Source organism: Lagenorhynchus albirostris, chromosome 1, assembly GCF_949774975.1.
Source record: "Lagenorhynchus albirostris chromosome 1, mLagAlb1.1, whole genome shotgun sequence".
NCBI classification, from domain to species: Eukaryota; Metazoa; Chordata; class Mammalia; order Artiodactyla; family Delphinidae; genus Lagenorhynchus; species Lagenorhynchus albirostris.
This window is the reverse complement of record NC_083095.1, coordinates 2,807,198-2,832,783: the sequence shown is the minus strand read 5'-3', so window position 1 is coordinate 2,832,783 and position 25,586 is coordinate 2,807,198. Positions and strand designations below refer to the sequence as shown.

The window sequence follows — 25,586 nt, the reverse complement described above, 5'->3', positions numbered from 1 at the left end:
ATGAGTAATCTATCCTACCGTGTATTTGGATTCCATGTGACTTTTTTGGGCCTCTTACTGCTGTGGCCTCTCCCGTTGCGGAGCACAGGCTCCGGACGCGCAGGCTCGGCAGCCATGGCTCACTGGCCCAGCCGCTCCGCGGCATGTGGGATCCTCCCGGACCGGGGCACGAACCCGTGTCCCCTGCATCGGCAGGCGGACTCTCAACCACTGCACCACCAGGGAAGCCCCCGAATTTAACTTTTAAAGCAAACAAAGCAGCCATCTTATTTATGAGAGCTAATTTGAGATTAAGGTGGTTTGATAATATGGAGATATTAGTGTGGATATAATGACCCTATAGCACTCTGTACAGGATTATAATTTTTTTTAAACCCTGAACTCCCCGATCGTTTTGGGGGAGTCTTTTTTTTTTCCCCCACACCACGTGGCATTCGGGATCTTAGTTCTCCGACTGGGGATGAACCCACACCCCTTGCCGTGGAAGCACGGACTCTTAAACACTGGACTGCCAGGGAAGTCCCAGGATTATAATTTTTTAACTTCAGTTTTCTTGTCAGGAACTTGAGCAAGGAGGTAGCATTTGATTGATTGGTAGGTAGCATTTGATTGATAAGGTAGCTTATTATGCCATTACTGCCATTTTCTTTCTTTCTTTTTTTTTTTTGGCCATGCCGTGTGGCTTGCAGGATCTTAGTTCCCCAGGTAGGGATTGAACCTGGGCCCTCGGCAGTGAGGGCACCGAGTCCTAACCACTGGACTGCCAGGGAAGTCCTGTGTCCACTTTTTTGATTCCTAAAATTATTTATACCTTCTCTTATTTTTCTTTATCAGATTCTGCAGAGATTAGTCTCTTAGGGGTTTTTTTTTGGCTTTGTTAATCCCCTTTTTATATCTTTGTTTCCTGTTTCATTCATTTCTGCTGTTCATTGCCTGCCTTCTGCTTTCCTTGGATTTATTCTGCTGTTCCTTCCATGTTCTTAAGTTGTATGCTTAGCGAAGTAATTTTTAGCCTCTCTGATTTTATGCATTTACAGGTATACATTTTTTTGTAAACTACCTCTTTCATTGTTTTGCATAAGTTCGTACTCTTACTGTTGAATTTTAAGTAATTTTATTTATTTATTTATTTATCTATCTATCTATTTATTTATTTATTTATTTACGGTACGCAGGCCTCTCACTATTGTGGCCTCTCCCATTGTGGAGCACAGCCTCCGGACGCGCAGGCTTAGCGGCCATGGCTCATGGGGCCAGCTGCTCCACAGCATGTGGGATCTTCCCAGACCGGGGCACAAACCCGTGTCCCCTGCATCATCGGCAGGCGGACTCTCAACCACTGCGCCACCAGGGAAGCCCAGTTTTATTTATTTTTTGTCAAGATTTCATCTTTGACCCAGGGTTATTGAAGAGTATTTTATCATTTTTGAATGTATGAAGATTTTTGGTTTATTTTTAAATTATTGGCTTTTAATTGGATTGTGGTTAGAAAGTGTAATCTGTATGTTACCTATTCTTTGAAATGTGCTTAGAGTTGCTTTATAGCCTTGTACATACATGGTCATTTTTGTAAATATTTTGTGAATTTGCTTATGAAGAATGTTTATACCCTAATTATTAGATGTATCCTTCAAAGTATGTCCAATAAATAAAACTTGCTCATTGTTTTTAGATTTTTTTTTTTTTTTTTTTTGGCGGTACGCGGGCCTCTCACTGTTGTGGCCTCTCCCGTTGCGGAGCACAGGCTCCGGACACGCAGGCTCAGCGGCCATGGCTCACAGGCCCAGCCGCTCCACGGCGTGTGGGATCTTCCCGGACCGGGGCACGAACCCGTGTCCCCTGCATCGGCAGGCGGACTCTCAACCACTGCGCCACCTGGGAAGCCCTGTTTTTAGATCTTATATATCTTTTTTGTTTGGACTGTCAACAGAAATGTTTTACTCTCCCAGTATGATGATGTATTTGTCATATTTCCATTCTTCCATCAGTTTTTATTTTGAGACTTCTTTATTTAGGTACATATAAAATTATAATTGTGATGTCATTTTACTTTATCTTGTCCTATTCTTGAGGTTTTTTGGTTGCTTTTTTGTTTGGTTTCTTCCAGTGTTATTGAGATATGATTGACATGCAGAACAGTATAAGCTTAAGGTGTACTGCATAATGATTTGACTTACACAATAAGTTTAGTGAGCATCGATTATCTCATATAGATACAAAATTAAAGAAATAGAAAAACCTTTTTCCTTGTGATGAGAACTAGGCTTTCCTCTCTGAGCAGCTTTCACTTACACCATGCTGCAGCGCGCATTATCTGGATCATGCTTAGTCCCTGGTACTTACTTGTCTTACACGTGGAAGTTTTTACCTTTTGACTGCCTGCATCCAGTCCCTCCCTCCCCCCAACCCCATAACCCCAAACCTGATCTCTTTTTCTGTAAGTTTGTTTTTGAATAATTGACCTACAATACTGTATTAGTTCCTGTTACACAGCATTGTGACTCAATATTTCTATACATTTCAAAATGATCACCGTAAGTCTAGTAATTACAGTGTGGCACCATACAAAGATATTACATAATTACTGACTGTGTTCCCCACACTGTACATTTCATACCCGTGACTGACTCACTTTGCAACTGGAAGTTTGTACCTTATTCTCCATCATCTGTTTCTTTCCTCCTCACCCCACCTCTTGGAACTGCCTGTTCGTTCTCTGAATCTATAACTCTCTTCTGTTTCGTTCTGTTTGTTCATTTGTTTTGTTTTTTAGACTCCACGTATAAGTGAAATCATACAGTATTTGTCCTTCTCTGTCTGACTTATTTAATTTAGCATAATATCCCCTAGGTCCATCCATGTTGTTGCAACTGGCAAGATTTAATTCTTTTTTATGACTGAATAGTACTGCATTGTGTATATACAGCACATCTTCTTTATGCTTTCATCTATTCGTGGGCACTTAGGTACTTCCATATCTTGGCTATTGTAAATAATGCTGCAGTGAACATAGAGGTGCATATATCTTTTCTGATTAGTGTGTTTATTTTCTTTGGATAAATACCCAGAAGTGGAGTTGCTGGATCATATGGTAGTTCTATTTTTAAGTTTTTGAGGAATTTCCATACTGTTCCATAGCAGCTGCACCAATTTACATTCCCAGCAACAGTGCATGAGTGTTCCCTTTTCTCCACATTCTCACCAGCAGTTTTTATTTGTTGTCTTTTTGATAAATAGCAATTCTGATAAGTGTGAGGTGATATCTCATTGTGATTTTGATTTACATTTCCCTGATGATTAGTGATGTTGATCATCTTTTCATGTGCCTATTGGCCATCTGTATGTTTTCTTTAGAAAAGTGTCTATTCAGATCCTCTGCCCACCTGTTGATTGGGTTGTTTGTTTTCTGGATTTTTTAAAAAAGGTCTTTATTTTTATTGATTGATTTTTATTTGGTTCCGCTGAGTCTTAGTTGCAGCACGTGGACTCCTTAGTTGTGGCTTGCTGGCTCCTTAGTTGTGGCATGTGAACTCTTAGTTGTGGCATGCATATGGGATCTAGTTCCCTGACCAGGGATTGAACCCGGGCCCCAGGCATTGGGAGTGCAGAGTCTTAACCACTGTGCCACCAGGGAAGTCCACTGTTTTTTGGATGTTGAGTTGTATGAGTTCTTTGTATATTTTGGATATTAATTCCTCATCAGGTAGATCATTTGCAAATATATTCTCCCATTCAGCAGGTGGCCTTTTAAAAAAGTTGTTGATAGTTTCCTTCGCTGTGCAAAAGCTTTTTAGTTGAGTGTAGTCCCATTTATTTTTGTTTCTGTTTCCGTTGCCTGAGGCGACATATTAAAAAAATTACTAAGGTCAACTGATGTCAGAGAGCTTACTGCCTGTGTTTTCTTCTAGGATTTTTATGGTTTCAGGTCTTACATTTAAGTCTTTAATCCATTTTGAATTTGTTTTTGTGCATGGTTTGAGAGAGTAGTCCAGTTTGATCCTTTTGCATACAGCTGTCCAATATTTCCAACACCATTTATTTTTTTTAACTTATTTATTTATGGGTGTGTTGGGTCTTCATTGCGGTGCATGGGCTTCACATTGTGGTGGCTTATCTTGTTGCGGAGCACGGGCTCCAGGTGCGCGCGGGCTTCAGTAGTTGTGGTGCATGGGCTCAATAGTTGTGGCTTGCAGGCTCTAGAGCACAGGCTCAGTAGTTGTGTTGCACGGGCTTGGTTGCTCCACAGCATGTGGGATCTTCCTGGACCAGGGCTTGAACCCGTGTCCCCTGCATTGGCAGGCAGATTCTTAACCACTGCACCACCAGGGAAGTCCCCAACACCGTTTATTGAAGAGGCGATCTTTTCCCCATTGTTTTTTTTTTTTAATTAATTAATTAATTTATTTTTGGCTGTGTTGGGTCTTCATTACTGCACGTGGGCTTTCTCTAGTTGCGGCGAGTGAGGGCTACTCTTCGTTGCGGTGCGCAGGCTTATCGCGGTGGCTTCTCTTGTTGCAGAGCACAGGCTCTAGGTGTGTGGGCTTCAGTAGTTGTGGCACGTGAGCTCAGTAGTTGTGGCTCGCGGGCTCCAGAGCACAGGCTCAGTAGTTGTGGCGCACGGGCTTAGTTGCTCCGCAGCATGTGGGATCTTCCCGGACAGGGCTTGAACCCGTGTCCCCTGCATTGCCAGGTGGATTCTTAACCACTGCATCAGCAGGGAACTCCCAGTTATGGATTTTTTAAGTTGTTTGTTGCCCAAGTGTTTTTAGGCACTAGATCTGTGTTGCCCAAGTGTTTTTAGGCACTAGATCTGTGGTGATGTGCCTCACTGTAATTATATTGGGTTAGCCAAAAAATTCCTTTGGTTTTTAAGTAAAAATAAAAGACACATTTTTTATTTTCACCAAGAACTTTATTGAACAGTGTATTCACCGTTTTGTTCCACTACCTTCTGCCGTTTTTGAGGCAACTTCATAATTCCATCTTCCCAAAACTTTTTATCTGTTTGAGCAAAGAACTGTTCCAGGTGACTTTTACGGTCTTCCAGGGAATTAAAATTTTTTCCATTAAGAGAATTTTGTAAAAACCGAAATAAATGGAAATCCAAAGGTGCAATGTCTGGTGAATACGGCAGATGAATCAGAACTTCCCAGCCAAGCTGTAACAGTTTTTGCCTGGTCATCAAAGAAACATGCAGTCTTACGGTATCCTGATGGAAGATTATGCGTTCTCTGTTGACTATTTCTGGACGATTTTCATCAAATGCTGCTTTCAGTTGGTCTAATTGGGAGCAGTACTTGTTGGAATTAATCATTTGGTTTTCCGGAAGGAGCTCATAGTAGAGGACTCCCTTCCAATCCCACCATATACAGAACATCACCTTCTTTGGGTGAAGACCGGCCTTTGCTGTGGTTGGTGGTGGTTCATTTCGTTTGACCCACGATCTCTTCCATTACACATTGTTGTACAGTATCCACTTTTCATTGCCCGTCACAATTTGTTTTAAAAATGGAACGTTTTCATTACATTTAAGTAGAGAATCGCATGCAGAAAATATGCTCAAGGAGGTTTTTTTCGCTTAACTTATGTGGAACCCAAACATCAAAGTGATGAACATAACCAAGCTGGTGCAAATGATTTTCAGTGCTTGATTTGGATATTTTGAGTATGGCGGCCATTTCCCGCGTGGTATAACGTTGGTTGTTCTCAGTTAATGTCTTGATTTGATCGCTGTCAACTTCAACTGGTCTACCCGACCATGGAGCATCATCTAGGGAGAAATCTCCAGCACGAAACTTCGCACACCACTTCTCACACGTTTGATCAGTCACAGCACCTTCTCCATACACTGCACAAATCTTTTTTTGCATTTCAGTTGTGTTTTTACCTTTCTTGAAATAATAAAACATGATATGCCAAAAACGTTTTTTCTTCCATCTTCAATATTAAAATGGCTACACAAAAATTCACCAATTTTGATTTTTCTTTTTAAATGCACACTGATATGATAGCTGTCACAATACAATCTAACAAAATTGTTTCGAATGAAGTTAAAGACAAGTAAGCGCTACTAGAGCCATCTTAACGGAAAACACAGAACAAACTTTTTGTCTAACCCAATACTATGAAATTGTAAGAGTGAGATCAAGTTTACTGAAACTGAGTGTGATTTTTGCTTTCCTTTATTTCCGTTATAGTGGATGTCATTGTAAGAGCTCAGAGTTCTTTAATTCTGAAGATATATTCAGTTTACTCTTTGTAAGTAATCTGTTCAGGTTTTCCACTTTTTTAGGAAATGAGCATAAGAGATATAAAATTATAATCATGAAATACTTCTTCACAAGTTTTAAATAAATTCCCTTACTGTTTATCTTTAAAAGAGAATTTAATTGTGTAAGTAGTATTTGAATGCATTCTTATGAAGAAAATCCAAACAATAAGGAAGTATGTGGAGCAAAAAGCACAAGTTTCATTTTTTCCTCTCAATTCAGTGCTCCCACTTCTTTCCTAGGATTTATCCACTATTTAAATTTACTGGGTGGTTTTTCTTACCTACAGTTTGATATTTTTGCTTTTTAATTCATTTACTCATAAAGAAATACACATGCTAGAAACAAAACAGGTGTTCTCACTTTTTTAATAATGGCTTTACTGAGATATAATTCACAAAATGTACAATTCACTTCTTTAAAATGTACGACCCCGTTGTTTTCAGTATATTCACAGAGTTGTGCAGCTGTCACTACAATCAATTTTAGACCATTCGTATCATCCCATAAAGAAATTCTCTACCCATTAACAGTCACTCTCCATTTCGCCCAAACACCCCACACCCTCTAGCGACCACTAATTTACTTTCTGTGTCTACAGAATTGCCTATTCTGGACATTTCATATAAATGGAATTGTATAATACGTCTTTTTTGTGTGTGTGACAGGGCTGCTTTCACTTAACATGATGATTTCAGGTTTTATCCATACCGAGCATGGATTAATAACTTCATTCCTTTTTATGGCAATATAATATTTCATTATATGGATATACTAAATTTTGCTTATTCAGTTGATGTACATTTGGATTGTTTCCACCTTTTGGCGCTTATGAGTAGTACTATGAACATTTGTATACAAGTTTCATTTATTTATTTGTTTATTTTTTTATTGGCGTGTTGGGTCTTCGTGGCTGCCCACGGGCTTTCTCTAGTTGCAGTGAGTGGGGGCTACTCTTTGTTGTGGTATGCGGGCTTCTCATTGCGGTGGCTTCTCTTGTTGTGGAGCACAGGCTCTAGGTGCGTGGGCTTCAGTAGTTGTGGCACATGGGCTCAGTAGTTGTGAGCATGGGCTTAGTTGTTGCATGGCATTTGGGATCTTCCCAGACCAGGGCTCGAACCCGTGTCCCCTGCATTGGCAGGCGGATTCTTAACCACTGTGCCACCAGGGAAGTCCCTATATACAAGTTTTTATATGGACATATGTTTTCATTTCGCTGGGCTATATACATAGGAATGGAATTACTGGGCTATGGTAACTGTGTTTAACCTTTTGAAGAACTGCTAGACTGTTGTATTTTCTCTTTCTTTCTTTCTTTCTTTCCTTCCTTCCTTCCTTCCTTCTTCCTTTCTCTCTTTCTCTCTTTCTTTTTCTTTTTTCAAATATTTATTTATTTGGCTGTGCCGGGTCTTAGCTGCGGAACGCAGAATCTTCATTGCTACGTGCGGGATCGTTTTTTAGTTGCAGCATTCAAACTCTTAGTTGCGGCATCCCCTGACCAGGGATCGAACCCAGGCCCCCTGCATTGGGAGCACAGAGTCTTAGCCACTGGCCCACCAGGAAAGTCCCTAGACTGTTGCATTTTCTGTATTTGATTTCTTTGAATATCCATACTATGATTTAGCTAATTCCTGTTGATGGACTTTGAAGATTTTGCTGTATCACAGTACCATAACAGCGCTGCAGTGAGCATCCATCTTAGAGTTCTCCAGAGAAACAGAGCCAGGTGTGTAGGGGTATGTGCGCAGACATTTATTTTAAGCTGTTGGCTTATGTGACTGGGTGCCCAGCCAGTGTGAAATTTGTAGGTCAGGTCCTACGAGGAGAAGCTGGGGCTCCAGTCTTGAGGCACAGTTTCTTCTGGGAAGTCTCAAGTTTTCCTCTTAAGGCCTTTTAATTGAGTGGATGCAACCCACCCACAAGATGGAGGGTTAGCTTCTTTACTTAAAGTCAGCTGATGTAGATGTTAACCACAACTACTAAATACCTTCACGGCAACACCTAGATTAGTGTTTGATTAAATGACTGGGTGCTATGACCTAGCCAGGTTGACACCTATCTTAAGGAATCTCTAGGGCAGGTACTTAACGAACTTTAAAAAAAGTCTCCCCCGGTGATTTATACACATACTTAATGAAACAGTATGCTGGTGTTTTCTATTCTTATTCTTTTTTTTTTTTAATGCTGGTTAGGACCCAATAAATTAATTTAAATTGGCCTGACCTGCAATTTGAAACACATTGCTATTGGTATATGTATTATATCTAGAAATGGATTGCTGGGTTGCAGGGTATCCATACTTCAGCTTTCTTACGCACTGCCAGCGCTGTCTGAAGTAGCTGTGCGTTCCCACGGGTGGTGCGAGTTCTTTCATTTTGCCCTTGATGGCCATTGGTAATTGCAGTTTCTTTGTCGTTCTTCTGCTTCCTTCCAGGTAGGGCAGTTTTTAGCCCTTGGTAATCAACTTTAAACAAGGAGAGTGTTGTGAATCACTATGTTGTACAACTGTAACTTATATAATATTGTACATCAATGACACCTCAATAAAAACTATATTAAACAAGGAGAGCAGCTGCAGAGTTACTGACACCTTCAGCAGACACCAGTGTCTGTCCAGAAATGAATGACATTGCTTTGTTTTCATTGTATTTGTGTTCTTCAATTTGCATACAGCAGAATGGACTGGTTTTTGGTGTCTGTATTTGTGAGTGTTAAGGCATGTGTAGTTTCATATAACCACCACGCGCAACTGGGATACAGAACAGTTCCATCTCCTCAAACAAGTACCTCGTACAACTCGTAGCCTTCCTCCCCCTCCTAACCCCATTGATCTGTTCCCTACCATTATAGTTTCACCTGTTCCAGAATGTCATATAAATGGAATCATACAGTATGTAACCTTTTGAGACTGGCACTGAGCATATTCTTTTGAGATATGGCCATGTTGCTGCATATATCAATAGTTCATTTATTTTGTTCATTTATTTTGAATGCTGGGTAGTATTGCAGTGTATTAATCTTCCCAGTTTAACCTTTTACTCCTTGAAGGACATTTGGGTTTTTTCCCCAAGGTTTTGATGATTGTGAATAAAGCTACTATATATAATTATGTGCAAGTTTTATTGTGAACATAGGTTAACTCTATAGGGTATATGGCTAAGTGGGATTGTCGATTCAGTCATTTGTTAAATATAATTATATCTTTAATTAAAACTGCGAAACGTTTCTTGAGTGACTTTATCATTATCCACTGATCCAGCACTGCATGAAAGCTTCAGTTTCTCCTTATTCTTGTCAGTACTTGGTATTATCTATTCCTTTTATTTTAGGAGTTCTAATAGGTATACATTGGTTTCTCACTGTGGCTTTAATTTGCATTTCCCTGATGGCTAATGTGATGTTGCTTCTCATATGCTTATATGCCATCTTTGGTGAAATAGTTATTCACATCTTTTGCCCACTTTTTAAAAAATTGAGTTATTTTCTTATTGTACTTTAAACATCTTTTATATATTCTGGATACAAGTCCTTTGTCAGATACAGTGATTTGCAGATGTTTCCTCACAGTCTAAATTTTTATTAAGCTCAATTTACCATTTTTTAACTTTTATGGATTGTGCTTTTGGTGTTATATCTAAGAACTCTTTCCTCAACCGAGTTCATGAAGATTTTCTCATGTTTTTTCCTAAAAGATTTTGTAGTTTTAGGTTTTACATTTATATTTAAGATCCATTTTGAGTTGAATTTTTGTAAGGTATGAGGTATAGGTTGAGTTTCACTTCGTTTGCATATCCAATTTTTTGTTTGTTTGTTTGTTTTACTTTTTGACTGCACCGCAAGGCATGCAGGATCTTAGTTCCCCAACCAGGGATTGAACCTGCGCCCCCTGCAGTGGAAGTGCAGAGTGTTAACCACTGGACTGCCAGGGAAGTGCCTCCAATTGTTAAAATACTCTTTGTTGCAGGAGCCCCCCAGCCCCCCAGCGCCGCACAGCAGGAGGTGAGCGCATGACTGCCTGAACCATCCCCCGCCCCCGTCTGGGGGAAAACATTGTCTTGCAGGAAACAGGTCCCTGGTGCCAAAAAGGTTGGGGGCCGCTGCCTTGTTGAGAATAATATCCTTTCTCCATTGAGTTACTTTTGCATCTTTGTTGCAAATCAGTTGACCATATTTATATGGGTTTATTTCTGGACTGCCATCTGTTCCATTGGTCTGTGTGTCTGTTCTTTTACCAGTACCACACTGTCTTGAATACTGTACTTTTCTATAGTAAGTCTTTAAAGTAGAGTGGTGTAAGTTTTCCAACTCTGACCTGGCTATTCTGGGCTCATTTGCCTTCCCCTTTTACATTATCCTTTTGTCTATGTCAGTATGGACTCACAGATTATTATTTTATTACTTCATGGCTTTATGGATTATTATTTTATTACTGTCATTTATTTTGTTGCTCAAGTTATCGCAGATCTGACCAATGGGAGATAGTGTTCTTTGAACACTTTCCTACCTCCTGGCATAACAAGATATTCTAGGGTCTCTTGCACTTTTCCTGTCCTAGCCCTGGAATCAACCGTTTTCCCAAGGAGACCTAGTTTCTTTTATTGTAGAATGGCATTCAGAGACCAACGTCTGGGAGCTAAATGTGCTCATTTTTTGCTGGGTTGTCATTGTATCTAGACCCTTGCAGTGGACAAAGCTGGGATAAATAAATGTATTTATGTGTGCAAGTATACAGTTATATACACATCTGTATTTCTATTTATACTGAAAATGATGAGCTCTTACTGTAACCATCTATTTCTGTCTAGCACCTCAGAATTCTTTCTATCCTCCCCCTTCTGTATCTGTAACTCTTTCACTCAGCATAATTATTTTGAGCTCCATTCATATTGTGTGCCTGAATAGTTCATTCCTTTTTATTGTTGAGTTTTGTTCCATTAAATGGATATACCACAATTTTAGGAAATTGCCAGGCTTTCCCCCCAAAGTGATAGTACAATTTTACATTCCCACCAGCAGCTTAAGAAAGTTCTGGTTTCTCCACATTATCGCCAAACTGTGGGTATTGTCAGTCTTTTTAACTTTATACTTTGTAATAGGTACGTGGTGGTATCTCTTGTAGTTTTAATTTGGCTTTCCCTAATGACTGTTGATTTTTAGTATCTTTCCATGTGTTTATTTGCTATCCATATACCATCTTTGGTATTTATCCAAATCTTTTGCCCATTTGTTAACAAATGGGTTGTTTCTTATTGTTGAGTTCTGAGAGTTCTTTATATATTCTGGATACAAGTCTTTATCAGATCTGTGGTTTATAATTATTTTCTCTCAGTCTTTGGCTTAGCTTTTCATCTCTTCAGTAGTGTTATTTGAAAAGAAATTTTTACCTTTGATGAAGTCCAATTTATGAAGTTTTTTCTTTTATGGATTGTGCTTTTGGTGTTATATCTAATAAGATCTTTCTAAACCTAAGATCAAAAAGAATTTTCTCACGTTTTCTTTTACAAGTTTCATAATTTGGGGTTTTATATTTAGTCCTGTCATTAATCTTGAATAAATTTTTCTTTTTTTGCAGTATGTGGGCCTCTCACTGTTGTGGCCTCTCCCATTGCGGAGCACGCGCGCCAGACGCACAGGCTCAACGGCCATGGCTCACGGGCCCAGCCGCTCTGCGGCATGTGGGATCTTCCCAGACCGGGCATGAACCCGTGTCCCCTGCATCGGCAGGTGGACTCTCAACCACTGTGCCACCAGGGAAGCCCTTGAATAAATTTTTGTATGTGGTATGAGGTATATAGATCTCCATTAATTAAAAAAATATGAATATCCATTTGTTCAGGCATCATTTATTGAAAAGATTATCTCCACTGAATTTTACCTTTGCACTTTTGTGGAAAAATCAGTTGATCCTATACGTGTGGTTCTGTTTTTTTTTTTTTTTAATTAATTAATTTATTTATTTATTTTTGCTGTGTTGGGTCTTCGTTTCTGTGCGAGGGCTTTCTCTAGTTGCGGAGAGCGGGGGACACTCTTCATCGCGGTGCGCGGGCCTCTCACTATCGCGGCCTCTCTCGTTGCGGAGCACAGGCTCCAGACGCGCAGGCTCAGTAGTTGTGGCACACGGGCCTAGTTGCTCCGCGGCATGTGGGATCCTCCCGGACCAGGGCACGAACCTCTGTCCCCTGCATCAGCAGGCGGACTCTCAACCACTGCGCCACCAGGGACGCCCCACACTGTCTTGATTACTGGATCTTTGTAATCAATTAGTTTCGATTCAGGCAGTATATGTTTTCCAACTTGGTTTTTTTCAAAGTTGTTTTGGCTATTTTAGGTACTTTGCATTCCTGTATGAATTTTAGAATGTTTGTCAATTCCTACAAAAAAGTATACTGGGGTTTTGATTGGGATTATGTTGAATCTGTAGAGCAATTTGGGGAGAGAATGCTATCTTAATAATATTTAAGTCTTTTGATCCATATACGTGGTATATCTCTTCATTTACTTAGATCTTTAGTTTCTCTCAAATGTTTTACAGTTTTTCAGTGTATATGTCTTATCACATCTATCCCTAAATAGGGGTATTCTTTCGTTTTAAGTTTTGATTGCTTATATATAGAAATTGAATTGATTTTTTACTGTTGATCTTGTTTCCTGCATCTGTGCTGAAATTCATTTATTCTAGCAACTTTTTGTAGGTAGTGTAGATTTTCTACACAGATGATCATGTCATCTGTGAGTAAAGACAGTTTTAATTCTACTTTCCCAATGTAGATTCTTTTATTTCTGTTTTGACTTTTGATTTTTATTTGAAATACAGCAAGCCTGTATTCCGTGTGCGGTCCCTCCCCACACACGTATTTGTTGACTTGATTTTACTTTTAGACTATGTGTGGCATTAACATTGTTCTAAAAGTCAGAACCGTATAAAAAGGTGTGTACTCAAAGGTAGTCACTCCCATCTTTTCATCATATTCCTGTCTCCCTCCTGTGTATTACACCTGTTCCCACCCAGCATGTAAATTCCACCTTCAGTCTTGCCTAATTCAATAGTGTTCGCACTTTGGGTCTTTCCCTCCCACCATTCCATCATTTTTCTTTAAAGTAGCTGCCCCACAGATTTGAGCAAAAGTGTAGAAATTCTTTCTTTATAAAATCTAGAACACACTGATACACAAAATTAAATAAAAGGTAAGATTAAATAAAAGGTCTGGCAATTTCATAAAAGCAGGAATTCTTAAACCAGGCTTTATGAATTTTATAAAAGTATGTTTATATTGGGGTGTGTGTGTGTGTGTGTGTGTGTGTGTGTGTGTTTATGTTTAGTTGAATTTTTTTTTCTGGAAGTAGATTCCATAACTTTCATCGTGTTTCAGAGGAGTTTGTTTAAAGGAAAAAAAAAAAGGTCAAGAAAGAGAATGCCTTTAGGATGAATGAGTTTGGGTCTAAGCAGTCCAAAGGCTGGTTAGTGAGCCTCTCTCTTCGGTCTGTTGTACCTTTGGAAGATAACGTTTTAATTGGCTCTGTGTAATATGTGACTTGTTTGTGGTTAATCCAGTAGTAGTCAACTCAACACCCGGCACTTGTCAACCTTTTGACCTACTGTTTTGTATCACAGAATTTTAAGAATTTGAATGCACTTCAGATGTTTCCTTTCAGGTTAAATCTTTTTAATGGTACTCTTTATTAAAGTTGTTAAAAGAATCTTTGGATTCCTGCTGTCAAGTCACTAAAATACCCAGTCACTAATGGTAGTGAAGGGTAAGGTTATTCAAAGCACACATGAAGAATTCGTAGTTTAAAAGAATATTTGAGCAGCTTGCCACATGCAGCTTCCTTTTTGTGTGTCCCCATCTGGGAGCAGAGCAGCAGAGTGTATGGTGCCTAAACCCTCGGGCCCTGTAACCACCCTGCCTAACGTCGGTCCAGGTCTGCCTCCTAGTGGCTACTAATGACCTGTTTAGTTTCCTCACCTAGCAAGTGAGAATAGTAATCATACCTACCTCATATGACCTGTTTGTGAAATAAGTAAAAAGTTAGGTAGAAAAAGACTTAAAAGTAGAAATATTTCAGCAAATTCAGAGCCTCCCCACCCACACCCTCACCCTGTGTTAAATGTGCGGGTTCCACTGGGGCCGACTCCAGTCGAGGGGGGGTGATAACATCATCTTCCGAGGTCTAAAGAAGACCAGAGTGGTGTGGTTTTTTGAAAATTTATACATAAATGAATATTTTATTATAATTAAAGACATTAATTTAGATGTATTACGAATAGTTTGTGGGGTTTTATCCTTTTTCTTTTACAAATATACACAGTCATAATTACAGATGAAATTATACAGTATCTTTCGTTTGACTCAAAACAATACAGGAATGGATCTGCTCTCACCACTTCTATTCAACATTGTGTTGATGGTGCTAAGTTAAAGAGAATCTAAATAAATGGAGAGAGATACCATGTTAATGTGTTGAAAAACTTAATTTGTGGGACTTCCCTGGTGGTTCAGTGGTAAAGCATCCGCCTTCCAATGCGGGGGACGCGGGTTCGATCCCTGCAGAGTGGTGGTATTAATTGTCGCTTCTTATGTCTGTTAAATTATAATAAGAATTTTCTTTTTTTATTTCTACCAAGCCAAAGTAGCAAGACGCAGTCAAGAACGAGACAATCTTGGCATGCTGGTCTGGTCACCTAATCAGAATCTATCAGAAGCAAAATGTAAGTTTTAGAGCACTTTCATTTTTCACCTTTCTTATTTACTGCAAACTTCTAAAGTTACCTTTGTAGGTAAAAATCTCTCTATATATTACATTTATTTTACCTTTTTAAAGTAAAATTTTGAAGAATTTGAAAGTGTGTTCTTTATTGTGGCCTGTCATAGTGATTTAAAGATTCTTAAGCTGTGGTTTCCTAATCTACTTTTTATTCAAAATGCTGTACCAGCTAATATTCTGAAGTAACTAGGAGGAAGGGTTCAGAGCGGAAAGAAAATTATAATGTAGTGTATAACTCCTTCAGCTGGGAATTTATAGATTTATTGATATAAAGATGAGGAGTTTAACAAATCTCTAATTGGAAGGATTACAAAGGGCAAATGTATGTTACTGGAAAAAGGTTTTATACTGTAAGACTTCATCCTAGCTAGAAGTAGAACTTTTGAATTGGCTCTTTGTTTTGTGTTTACATTTTTGTTAGAATGAATATTCTGAGCTACTTTGGGTTTTCTTTTTGGGGGGCCGGTAGGGGTCCTAGAGTTATTAGGAAGATTAATTGTATTTTCAGAGTTTGCTTTTTCAGTTTTTTGTCCCCTCTGCTCAGGTGATACCGTGCAAGAATAATTTTATATTTGATATATTGCCGTAAGTCTTTGTCATTTTCAAAGTTTTTGTTTTCTTCATAACTTTAAAGAGAGAAGAAAAAATAAATTCCCCCTTTCGAGAATTTTTCAGTGGTGGGGGTGGGTGGTCCATGGATGGAATTTACGGCCATTTGTGAACTCGTGAATCACAGGCAAACTTTTTTTGGTGCATGTACGTTTTCCTGCAGAAAATTGGATTTTTAAAGGGCTCTTTGACAAAAATAGGATAAGAATCAATGCTCTAAAATGTGGTAGGGCTTAGAAAGCCTTCAGTGGTAAATGTTGGCCAGGAAACATAAGTTGTGAATAAAGGCCGGAACTCTCAGGCTTTGATCAGGATTTTCCAGATTGTGTTTTGCAGTATTAAAGTAGGTGTTAACAGGTTTCCACTGTCAAGTAAGGGTTAGAGATGATGCATATTAAATATCCTCCTCTTATATATTTAACATTCATGTTTGCATTAAGGTGCAAAGAGCTCGGATGGTCAAGAAACATTTGATTTTGACCAAGAAGGACCCTTTTTAAAAATACAGTACCTTCCATGGAACACAGGAAATTCAACTACTCTTAGTAATGCTTAATTTAGCAAGAATAAAATAATCTCAGTCTAATCTGATTTTCATAGTATCTTAATTTTGCCAGCCTGCTGCTTGATGAGTTTATAATGGAGAACAGAATAGCAAAAGGAAGTATATTGGCAATTCTGATGCCTTTACTGTGCCGGGGAAGAGCTTTTAAGTATTTCCTGTTTGTTTTTTCCCTTTGAGGATTTGCACTTAAAAAAGCAATCTATTCCATTTTTGAACATGTTGTTCCTTCTAACAGCTGAAAATCTGCATCTGTGTAATTTTTAAAGCTTTGTTTTCCTGAACTCTGTTAAATAAATCTGCTTCCTTATGAGTCTTTTAGGTGTTCAGTTCTCCTACCTTCTTTGCTGTCCCAGTTCAAGTTAAACCTGCCTGGTTGCCTCAAGTGTTTTCAGATGGCCTGATTTTGGGGTCTTTTTCGTCTCTGTTGTACTCCTGGATAGATTCCGTTTGGTCATGGTGCCCATCTTCAATTATGGTGCCTGGAACTGAATATTAAAAATAGTGAGCATTTGTTGAGCACTGTACTAAAATGCTTTCCATGTTCCTATATCATTCAGTCTCTACTGTAAACCAAGAAGACGTTTTTTTCCCCATTTTACAGGTGGCATTCCACAATCCAAAGAGGTTGTGAAACTAACACAGAGAGTCAGTGGTGGAGCCAGTAGTATCCAGGTTTGCTGACTCTTCACCCTGGCTTATGCTCTAAACGTGTCCCTCAGGTCGAGTTCGTCAGGTCTCAGTCCTCTCTTCATTTCAGTCACTTCCTGCTGTCATTACAGTGAAGATTGTGTTAGTACCTCTTGCTGTTAATGTGTTACCTTTGGAATCTTGGGAGTCAGAATTTAATTTTAATATTATCTTAATTTTCCTAGACCTGCAAGAAAAGAACAGAAGATGAAAAGTTAATAGATTTTTAAGCAATGGTATTGCCTAAAATAAATTTGCAGTTTTAATGTAAGTCCTGACAGTATTGATTAAAACTTTAAACTCTTAAAACCAATCTAAAAGTAACATTTATATATTGTTGAAAGTTCAGAAGGCACAGAAAAATATAAAGAAGAAACAGTTCACCCATTATTTCATTACCCAGAGATAACTGTTAAACATTTTGGATGTTTTCCCAATCCCTTTTTTTCCTCTGTGCATATTTTTATAAGTGAGATGTTGGTATTTCTATGTATGTGAGTGTGTATTGTCTTCCTGAACAATGACCTAAGCATTCGTTACCTTGCTAAACCCCTTGTAAATATTTAAAATAATGTTTAATGGATGTATCAGTGTATTTAAGCATTCTTCTATTGAAAATTTAGGTTGTTTCTAATTGTTGCTATTGTAAAAGAAGGCGGTGGTGAAAAACGGAATCAGAGCTTTGTTCTCTTTTGTTGTTATTGTTGTGTTTTTAGTATTTTCTTAAGATACATCACTCGGAATGGAATTGTGGATCGATGAGAGTTTGCTTAACTGCTCCAGTGTGAGGATGTGAACACAGTTGTTGATGTGAGTTAGGTTCCATTTGTGGAGCTTTGGGAATCATATTCTTTGACGAGTAGTCTAATCGTAGTTATGCCTTGAAATGTGGCCATAGTGTCACTGGGGACAAGTATACATAATTTGTTCTCTTTGCCATCTATCATTTCCCCCTCAGCTTCTCTCCCTCCCAGTACATAGACAAAAAAGAAGTATTTTCTACTTGCCTTTCTAATTTATTTTGAAAGAATGTGGAAGTCTTGGTTGTCCAACAATTGATTCTGACTTGATGTAGAAATAGGAGATTTGGGACATCTGTAGACTTCTAGTAGATGTCCCCATGTGTAAGGATGTCTGTAGATCCCTGGCTTTTCCTGGGTTGGTTTCTTTCCTCTCAAGTAAATGTTTAGAGTTCTGCCTCTTAGGGTTACTGCAAGTTTACAAAATTATTTTGTGGTTATAGAAATAAATACTGTTGTAGAAATTTCAAACAATATAGAATGTATAATGTAGACAATTAAAGAAAGCCTTCTTGGGACTTCCCTGGTGGTGCAGTAGTTAAGAATCCGCCTGCCAACGCAGGGGACATGGGTTTGAGACCTGGTCCGGGAAGATCCCACATGCCGCGGAGCAACTAAGCCCGTGAGCCACAACTACTGAGCCCGCAAGCCACAACTACTGAGCCCATGTGTCACAACTACTGAAGCCCGCGTGCCTAGAGCCCGTGCTCCGCAACTCAACGAAGAGTAGCCCCCGCTCGACACAACTAGAGAAAGCCTGCTCGCAGCAACGAAGACCCAACGCAGCCATAAATAAATAAATGATTGAATGATGAATGAGTGAATGAATAAATAAATAACCTTCTTTTAAAAAAAGCCCTCTTATAGTCACTATTTACAATATATATACTTCTCCTAATATTTTTATATATCTTAATAAGTAGATGACTTTTAAATCACATATATGAGCTGTTTAGCAATTTGCTGTTAACAACACGTGGGACTTTGTTCTGTTTGAATACATTTATTGGATTGGCCAAAAAGATCATTCAGATTTTTCTGTACCATGTTATGGAAAACCCCAAACGAACTTTTTGGCCAACGCAATACAATTACCTAGTTTTAAACTACCAAGTATGGGTCCACCATAATTTAGTCTTTTCTTTTTATTTATTTATTTATTTTTAAACAAATTTTCCTCCAAAAGTATCTCAATTAGGGTTATATTGAATTTGGGTTTATTTAGTGAGAATTGGTTTCATTCAGATTTTTTTTTTTTTTTTTTTTTTTTTTTTTTTTGCGGTACGCGGGCCTCTAACTGCTATGGCCTCTCCCGTTGCAGAGCATAGGCTCCTGACGCGCAGGCTCAGTGGCCATGGCTCACCGGCCCACCTACTCCGCGGCATGTGGGATCCTCCCAGACCAGGGCACGAACCCATGTCCCCTGCATCGGCAGGCGGACTCTCAACCACTGCGCCACCAGGGAAGCCCTCATTCACATTTTTATTGAGCAGTTTTATGTGCCTGGTAGTGTACCAGGACTGAGGGATTCAGGAAGTTTATATTCTAATGGAGAAAGAAGGGGAAAGTGAACGTGTAAACAGATAATTTATATGTATTTCCTTTAGTCCAACTGTTTCTTCTTAGTTGTGAAAAATTGAGGTCTAGAGAAGTTAGGTCAAATGCTTAAGGTCCCTCAGCTAGTTAGTAGCCAAGTTTGGGCTAGATCTCTGGTCTCCAGACTGCATTTATTACACACATCTGCCTTGGTGTACTGTTTGATTTAATAAACCAAAATACTTAAGGCATTACTGGTACTACATAAGTTGCTCTGGGCTGTGTCTAAGTAAAACTTCCTTAAGGAGAGATAGGACCTTTGGGGTATGCCTAGAAAAAATGTGCCTTGTAGAGACATATTTCATGTAGAGGAAATGTAAATAATTCCAAGTAGCACAGATGAGAACAATAGGATTTAGATAGTATTATAAAAATTATTGTGGAAAATTACATGATTAAATGATGACATGATACTAAGGGGACAAAGGTGTGAATGAAGGTTAAATCATGTGGTGGAATCTGGAGGTTGGACAGACAGTGAGAGAGACTGAAAAACGCTCACTAATTGGAAGAGAGGGCAGCTGATTCTTACATTATTTTAGCATCAGGCATCTCCTGTGTACTCTTAGTATTTGGACGCGCCCCTTGGGACCCAGCAGAAAGCACTCTGTTTTCCTAGGTAGAAACAAGCAATGGAAACAGATGGCATTGGGTAGGACGATGAGGAAGGAGTAAGTGCACTGGCTGGATGAGGGGCACACATGCGCTCTAAGAAGAGGAGATAGCGTTGGCGTTTGCACAGCATTTAGAGACCTGCCGGGCTGTGACGCACATTGTCCCTGGGGAAGTGAGAAGCAATGAAGCTGGAAAGACAGGCCCAGTTCTTAAAGGGATGAGGATTTTGGAGGGATTTTTAGCTAGAAGCAGTATTGTGCACATTAGAAAGCTCTTGACGGCCCTGTGATTTAGAAGAGAGCTGGGGCTAGAGGTGGTACCTGCTGGTGCACTTGCAGGGGAGGGATGTTGATGCCTCTCTGGGCCATTGCTGTTAAAGGGAGGCTTGATGGAGATTTAGGAAGTCAAAACATCAATGTTGGGAGTGCTCAAAGGAGATGAGATGAGAGGAGTGTGGGTTAGCTGGGTGGTCCAGGTGGCCTTCACGTGCCTTTAAAGCGGGATACTTCTTACATCTAGGTCATCTACATTGTTTCATCGTTTATTCCCCACATTTTCATTGACATACCTACTAGGCACTCTGTTTCTGTGATAGGATATCATCTCCCGGATGGTCTGCTCCCCAAGTCCCCGTTGAGATGTGTACTGCTGCCCTCCTACCTGGATGCCTTACTCTCCTCTCACCTGTGGACACCCTCCCCACCCTATTCCAGGCTGTCCTTCCTCCTCGTCTCACTTGTTCTGTACCCTAGATGTCCACCTTGCTTGCCCCTAATGGCTTTAGGGCAGTCTTCTCTCAGTGGGATGCTGCCGCCCTGGGTGCAGTGCAGTGTACTCTTCACATTCCCCTCTGGTCCCTACCCTTATACATAGACCCACCCAAGGTTTGGGCTTTGTGTAAGAGAAGCACTTGAAAGTTAGCAGAACAAAGTGGACATGTTAGTTGCAAGAAATTTCAAAAGGTTATTTTAGTAGGTAGTCTTGTCTTCTTTGACATATATAGAGAGTTAGGCCAGATCTTATTCCCAGTCTGTTTCACTTTACTGTTTTTAGGAAAACAAAAAAGTTTATCAAAGCATGTATGGTCAAATGTAATACAAAACTGTGGCCTGGGAGAATTCTTAGAAGGGAGTTTTAGAAGAGAGGACAGGTTAAGAAAGAGTAATCTGAGGATGATTTTTTTATTGTTTGATTATTTTTAAGGTAGGGCTTGAAAGAGGTGAATTGGAGCTGGAAGGGGGACGCCAGTACACAGCCCTGCACACTGTTGATAGTTTCCTGAAGAAGCAGGTACCTTAGACTCGGCTGCGGTTGCCTTGGGCGTAGAAGTTAGCGAGGTCACTTTTGGCTATTGGGAATCAGTAAAACAGATGGTTTTGCTCATTTATACATTACATATTGTATCGGTTATATATAATCATTACTTTTGCAGTTATTTAAGTGATTGATTGCTCTTTGTTTTTATTTTATAAAAATGAGGAGAAACTGGAACAATGGTACGAAGCACTGGTCTCAGTGTTAAAGTAGACAAAGATGGAAATCATTAGCTATGCCAAAGACAACCGAGCTGGAAGGCTTTTTTTTTTTTTAGGCTGGCCGAACTATTAACTTTAAAGAAAAAAAAATAACACATATAACATGATAGACATATAGAATTTAAAATTGTGTCAAAAGGCAAGTCAAATTAGAGATTTTAAAATAAGTTTTAGCTTTCTTGGAATGAGAACCCTTCTTAGACCTGCAGTATTTGCAAAAGTTGTTTCTGCATTAAGTCATTTGACTTCAGTACACATTTTCAAGATTATATGGTGAGTGAGATCTTCACAGGTATGTAGTGAATGTCTAAACTTTCATAGAAATATATAGTAAATGTTGGGAGTCTATATTCAGGACTTTCTAACTCACTGCAGATTGAAGTCAAAAGACCTGACAGTTGCCACAAGGCTCTCGGTAGTCTGACCCCACTTCTGCCCTCTGGAACTCATCCCGAGCACGCTGTCCAGAGCCTTTTCCGTTCCCTTTGTCTGGATCACTCTTCTCCCACATGTCCGCATGGCGTTCTCTCCCTCCGTTTCTCCTGGTCACTAGGAGGGGGCCCTTCCTGACTACACTACAAAGTAGAGACAGAGACCACTACTGCCTTATCTTCGTTTCCTTCATTCCATTTGTCATCACCTGGCGTAGTATTACTTACTTAATGTCCCTCCTCTGTACTAAAATGAACGAGCAGAGGAACTTGGTATGTTTGTTCAGCTCTCTGTCAGTCCTCTCTTGGCATGTGGTGGATCAATACTTGTCCAATGAGAAGATGATGGGGTGTGGACACTCCTTGTGTGGAGGTTTGCGAAAATAGGCTTTTTGGCTATTTGTTCTGTAACTCGGGTCACTTGGAGCCCTCTAACATTTTCTTCTTTGCCACTCACCTTGTGGTGTCCATTTATTTACTCAGTAAATATTTGAGTGACTGTTTATGTGTCAGGTCCTGGAGGAATACAAGAACGAATGATCTGACAAGTCTGCCCACGTGTAGCTTACAGTCTGTTGGGAAACTGCCCTGGTAAGGTATGAGTGCGTTGACAAGAGGGAAGAGCGTACTTAGAATTCTCATCTGTTAGGTCTGAGACCGGAGGGAGTCAGGGAGGGGTCAGGTAAGCTAATACTGGCCTTGGTTTTCAGCCATTTATAAATAAATGGCTATCGGGGGGTTTGAAGTTTGTGATGTTTTTCAGGGTGTGAAAACTACTTTTTAAAAATCGTTTTTATTCTTTTAAGTGCTCTAGAGTTAACTAAAATGTGTAAAACTTATTAGAAGAGACAAAGAGCTGAATTTATAAACGATAGTGGGAGCCCTCCGTTAGTCCTCCCTTACCCTTCAGTCATATCAGTGTGTCTTATCTTCATCCTTTTAAACTTAAAATTTTTCAGTTTGTTAAGTTGTAATTTATTTATCCTTTCTGTTCACGATGGACATCTCAGTTTTTTATTACTGACAACTATTACTACTGGGAACATTCTTTGACTGATTTCTGATATCTATTTGGAATATAGATATTTAGATCAGTGCCAAATTATTTTCCAAAGTGGTCAAGCTGGTTTATACTGCTACCAGTGAAACACACAACTTACTTGCTCAGTGTTCTCTCCCATGTTTGTTATTGTTGGACTTCTACATTTTAGACTATGCAGTGAGTATGGCTTTGTTTCTCATACCAGGGAATTTTGCTATTTTTGTTAGGTGTGATAATGACATTATGGTTCTGCAAAAACTATATCCACATTTTTTAAAAGATGAATACTGATATACATATATACATACATATATATATATATATATATATATATATATATATATGAAATAACTGGGATTTACTTTAAAATTCTTTAGCAGATGTAAAGCACATTTTGGGTTGGTTGGCCAGATCGGAATACAGATTAAAGTATTGTTTCAGTGTTAAATTTACTGTTCTGTCATTACATAAGAGCACTACTCTTAGAAAATATATGCTGAATATTTAAGAGTAATACTCAGCATATATTATATGACACTCTCAAATGGTTCAGAAAAGTAATTACGAGTATACGTACAAGCTTGTTTTTATTATTAAAAGTAGCCTGTAATTTCTTCATCTCATCACATTGGCTATAACCACTACTAAAATTTTGCTTTCGTGTCTTTTCTCTGAGCTTGTGTATATACTCTGATTTTAAGCACAAATGGATCATACTAATATAATAGTTTTCCAATTTTAGTTTTCCTATGATTAAAAGTTACACTGAGGTTTGGTCCTGAATAATATCCCATCAAATAGCTTAATTTACTTAACCACATCCCTATTCTTGGACATTTATATTTTTTCAATTTTTTTCCCTACTATAAATAACATATGAGTAAGCAGGAATTTATAATGTCCTTTTCCAGCAGAAAAGAAAGCCATCCTGGATTCTGCAGATCACGTTTCCCAGTTCAGTGCATTCATAGTTCTTTTTCTCTGGCACTTATGACAATTGGAATTAATTACTTGTGTAATTATTTCTCTCTCTGGCCAGGCTGTGAGTTCTATGAAGGCAGAGACTCTCCTTTTTAATCATGGATATATAAGCAGTACCAGGCACACAGTAGGCCTAAAAGATGTATTGAATCAGTGGGGAATAATTAAATGTAAAACAGATTAGTTTATTATAAAATACCACTCTTCTGCAGCCTACTTTGAAAGCTTAGATTTCTTTAGTGGATGAAGAAGCTCCCCCTCCCCCACGAGATTCAAGCATCGGCAGTGGGAATACCTGCCGCCTCCCAACAAACATGCCCCCCGTGATCTCACTATCCCACTGTGCAGTCTAGCTTTTGTTATTAGAGCTGAAGAAACCAGGCCCACAGAGAAGGGACTTGTCTAAAGTTTGTGATGGGCACAGCCTTTTGTCACCTTCCTGTAACCTAGCCTCCCTCTGAGTTTCCCTTGGCCACTTGAGTCTCTTTTAGGATCCCTCTTTCCAGTGTCTTGTATACAGATGGATTGTACTGGAGGGAGGAGCATTGTATATAGAATTTGGAAGAGGCAGGGTTAAAGGACAAATGTCCCTATGAAGTGAGGTTTGTATACAAGTTATAGGGAGTCACTAGGATTTACAGACTTTTAAACCCTTCTTCTGACCACCTCCTTCCTCCCCTGCTCAGAACCCCACAAGCAGGAGGGGTTTTTTTGCGTGATTGAAATTCACAACTCACAAATTCAAAAACCTTATTTTATATAGCAGGAACATTTCTTCTCATTTCTGTGGTTCTGATTGTCGTATTCTTTTAAATGCCAAAACCTTAAAATTTTGTGTTCATTGAGAGGGTTTTTATCACATTAAAATAGGGAATGGTCTTTACACATTAACTTTATGCTCTAATTCATTGATTCTCAAAACTGGCCCATCATAATCACCTGGGAGCATTGTAAAAACAAACCAAAAACATCAGAAGTGTGTTAGATTCTTTCCGTGATCTAAGTGTATTCATTTTCTGAGAATTCACCTTGCTGTACCCTTATATAAGTGCTTCTCTCTACGCACATCATACTTTACTAAAAACTCTATGCATAAAGTATACGTATACATCCATGCACACACATATATACAGACATAAACATGAACACACATACATGCGTATACACATACATTTACAAAACAGGGTGGAGCCCAAGAGTCAATATTTTAAAGACGTTTGTCAGATGATTCTTAGCAGACAGGATTAGGAACTGTTGAATTGGAGCACAGCTCTGATGGACGGAGTTCAAGGACTGGGCAGGTTCTCTTGCTAAACTAATTCTGTGGTTGTAAACTGCTGCATCCCTTCCTTCTGGTTGAATCTCACAAATGTTTATGAAGGAATTTTAATACTTTTCATCTGTATATTTCGACTCTTCTATTTTTTATTTTTATACAAAGTATACAAAGCATTTGTATATATATTTATATATGTGTATTTTTATACAAAGTATTTATAGAATACTTATTATTTTACAAGTGATGAAATGGGCTTAGCCTGCAAGTTCCTGATGGAAACTAAGGACTTTGACTCATGGTCTAGGGCTCTTTCCACTAGAGTCCGCTATGAGGTTATAGGTGAAACAACTGTTAGTCTTCCCCCCACCCTTTTTTTTTTTTTTTTTTTTTTTGCGGTACGCAGGCCTCTCA

At 39.0% G+C, this 25,586-nt stretch overlaps 1 protein-coding gene across 2 annotated transcripts in view; it reads left to right on the top strand.

Annotated features, from left to right (window-relative positions):
* RCOR1 (REST corepressor 1) overlaps positions 1 to 25,586 on the top strand; it is a 113,232-nt gene that overhangs the window by 57,843 nt on the left and 29,803 nt on the right. For both annotated transcript variants that reach the window (XM_060156518.1, XM_060156606.1), the window contains exon 3: positions 14,896 to 14,979. In XM_060156518.1, coding sequence (XP_060012501.1) covers positions 14,896 to 14,979 — 84 coding nt within the window. The remainder of the gene's footprint in view (positions 1 to 14,895; positions 14,980 to 25,586) is intronic.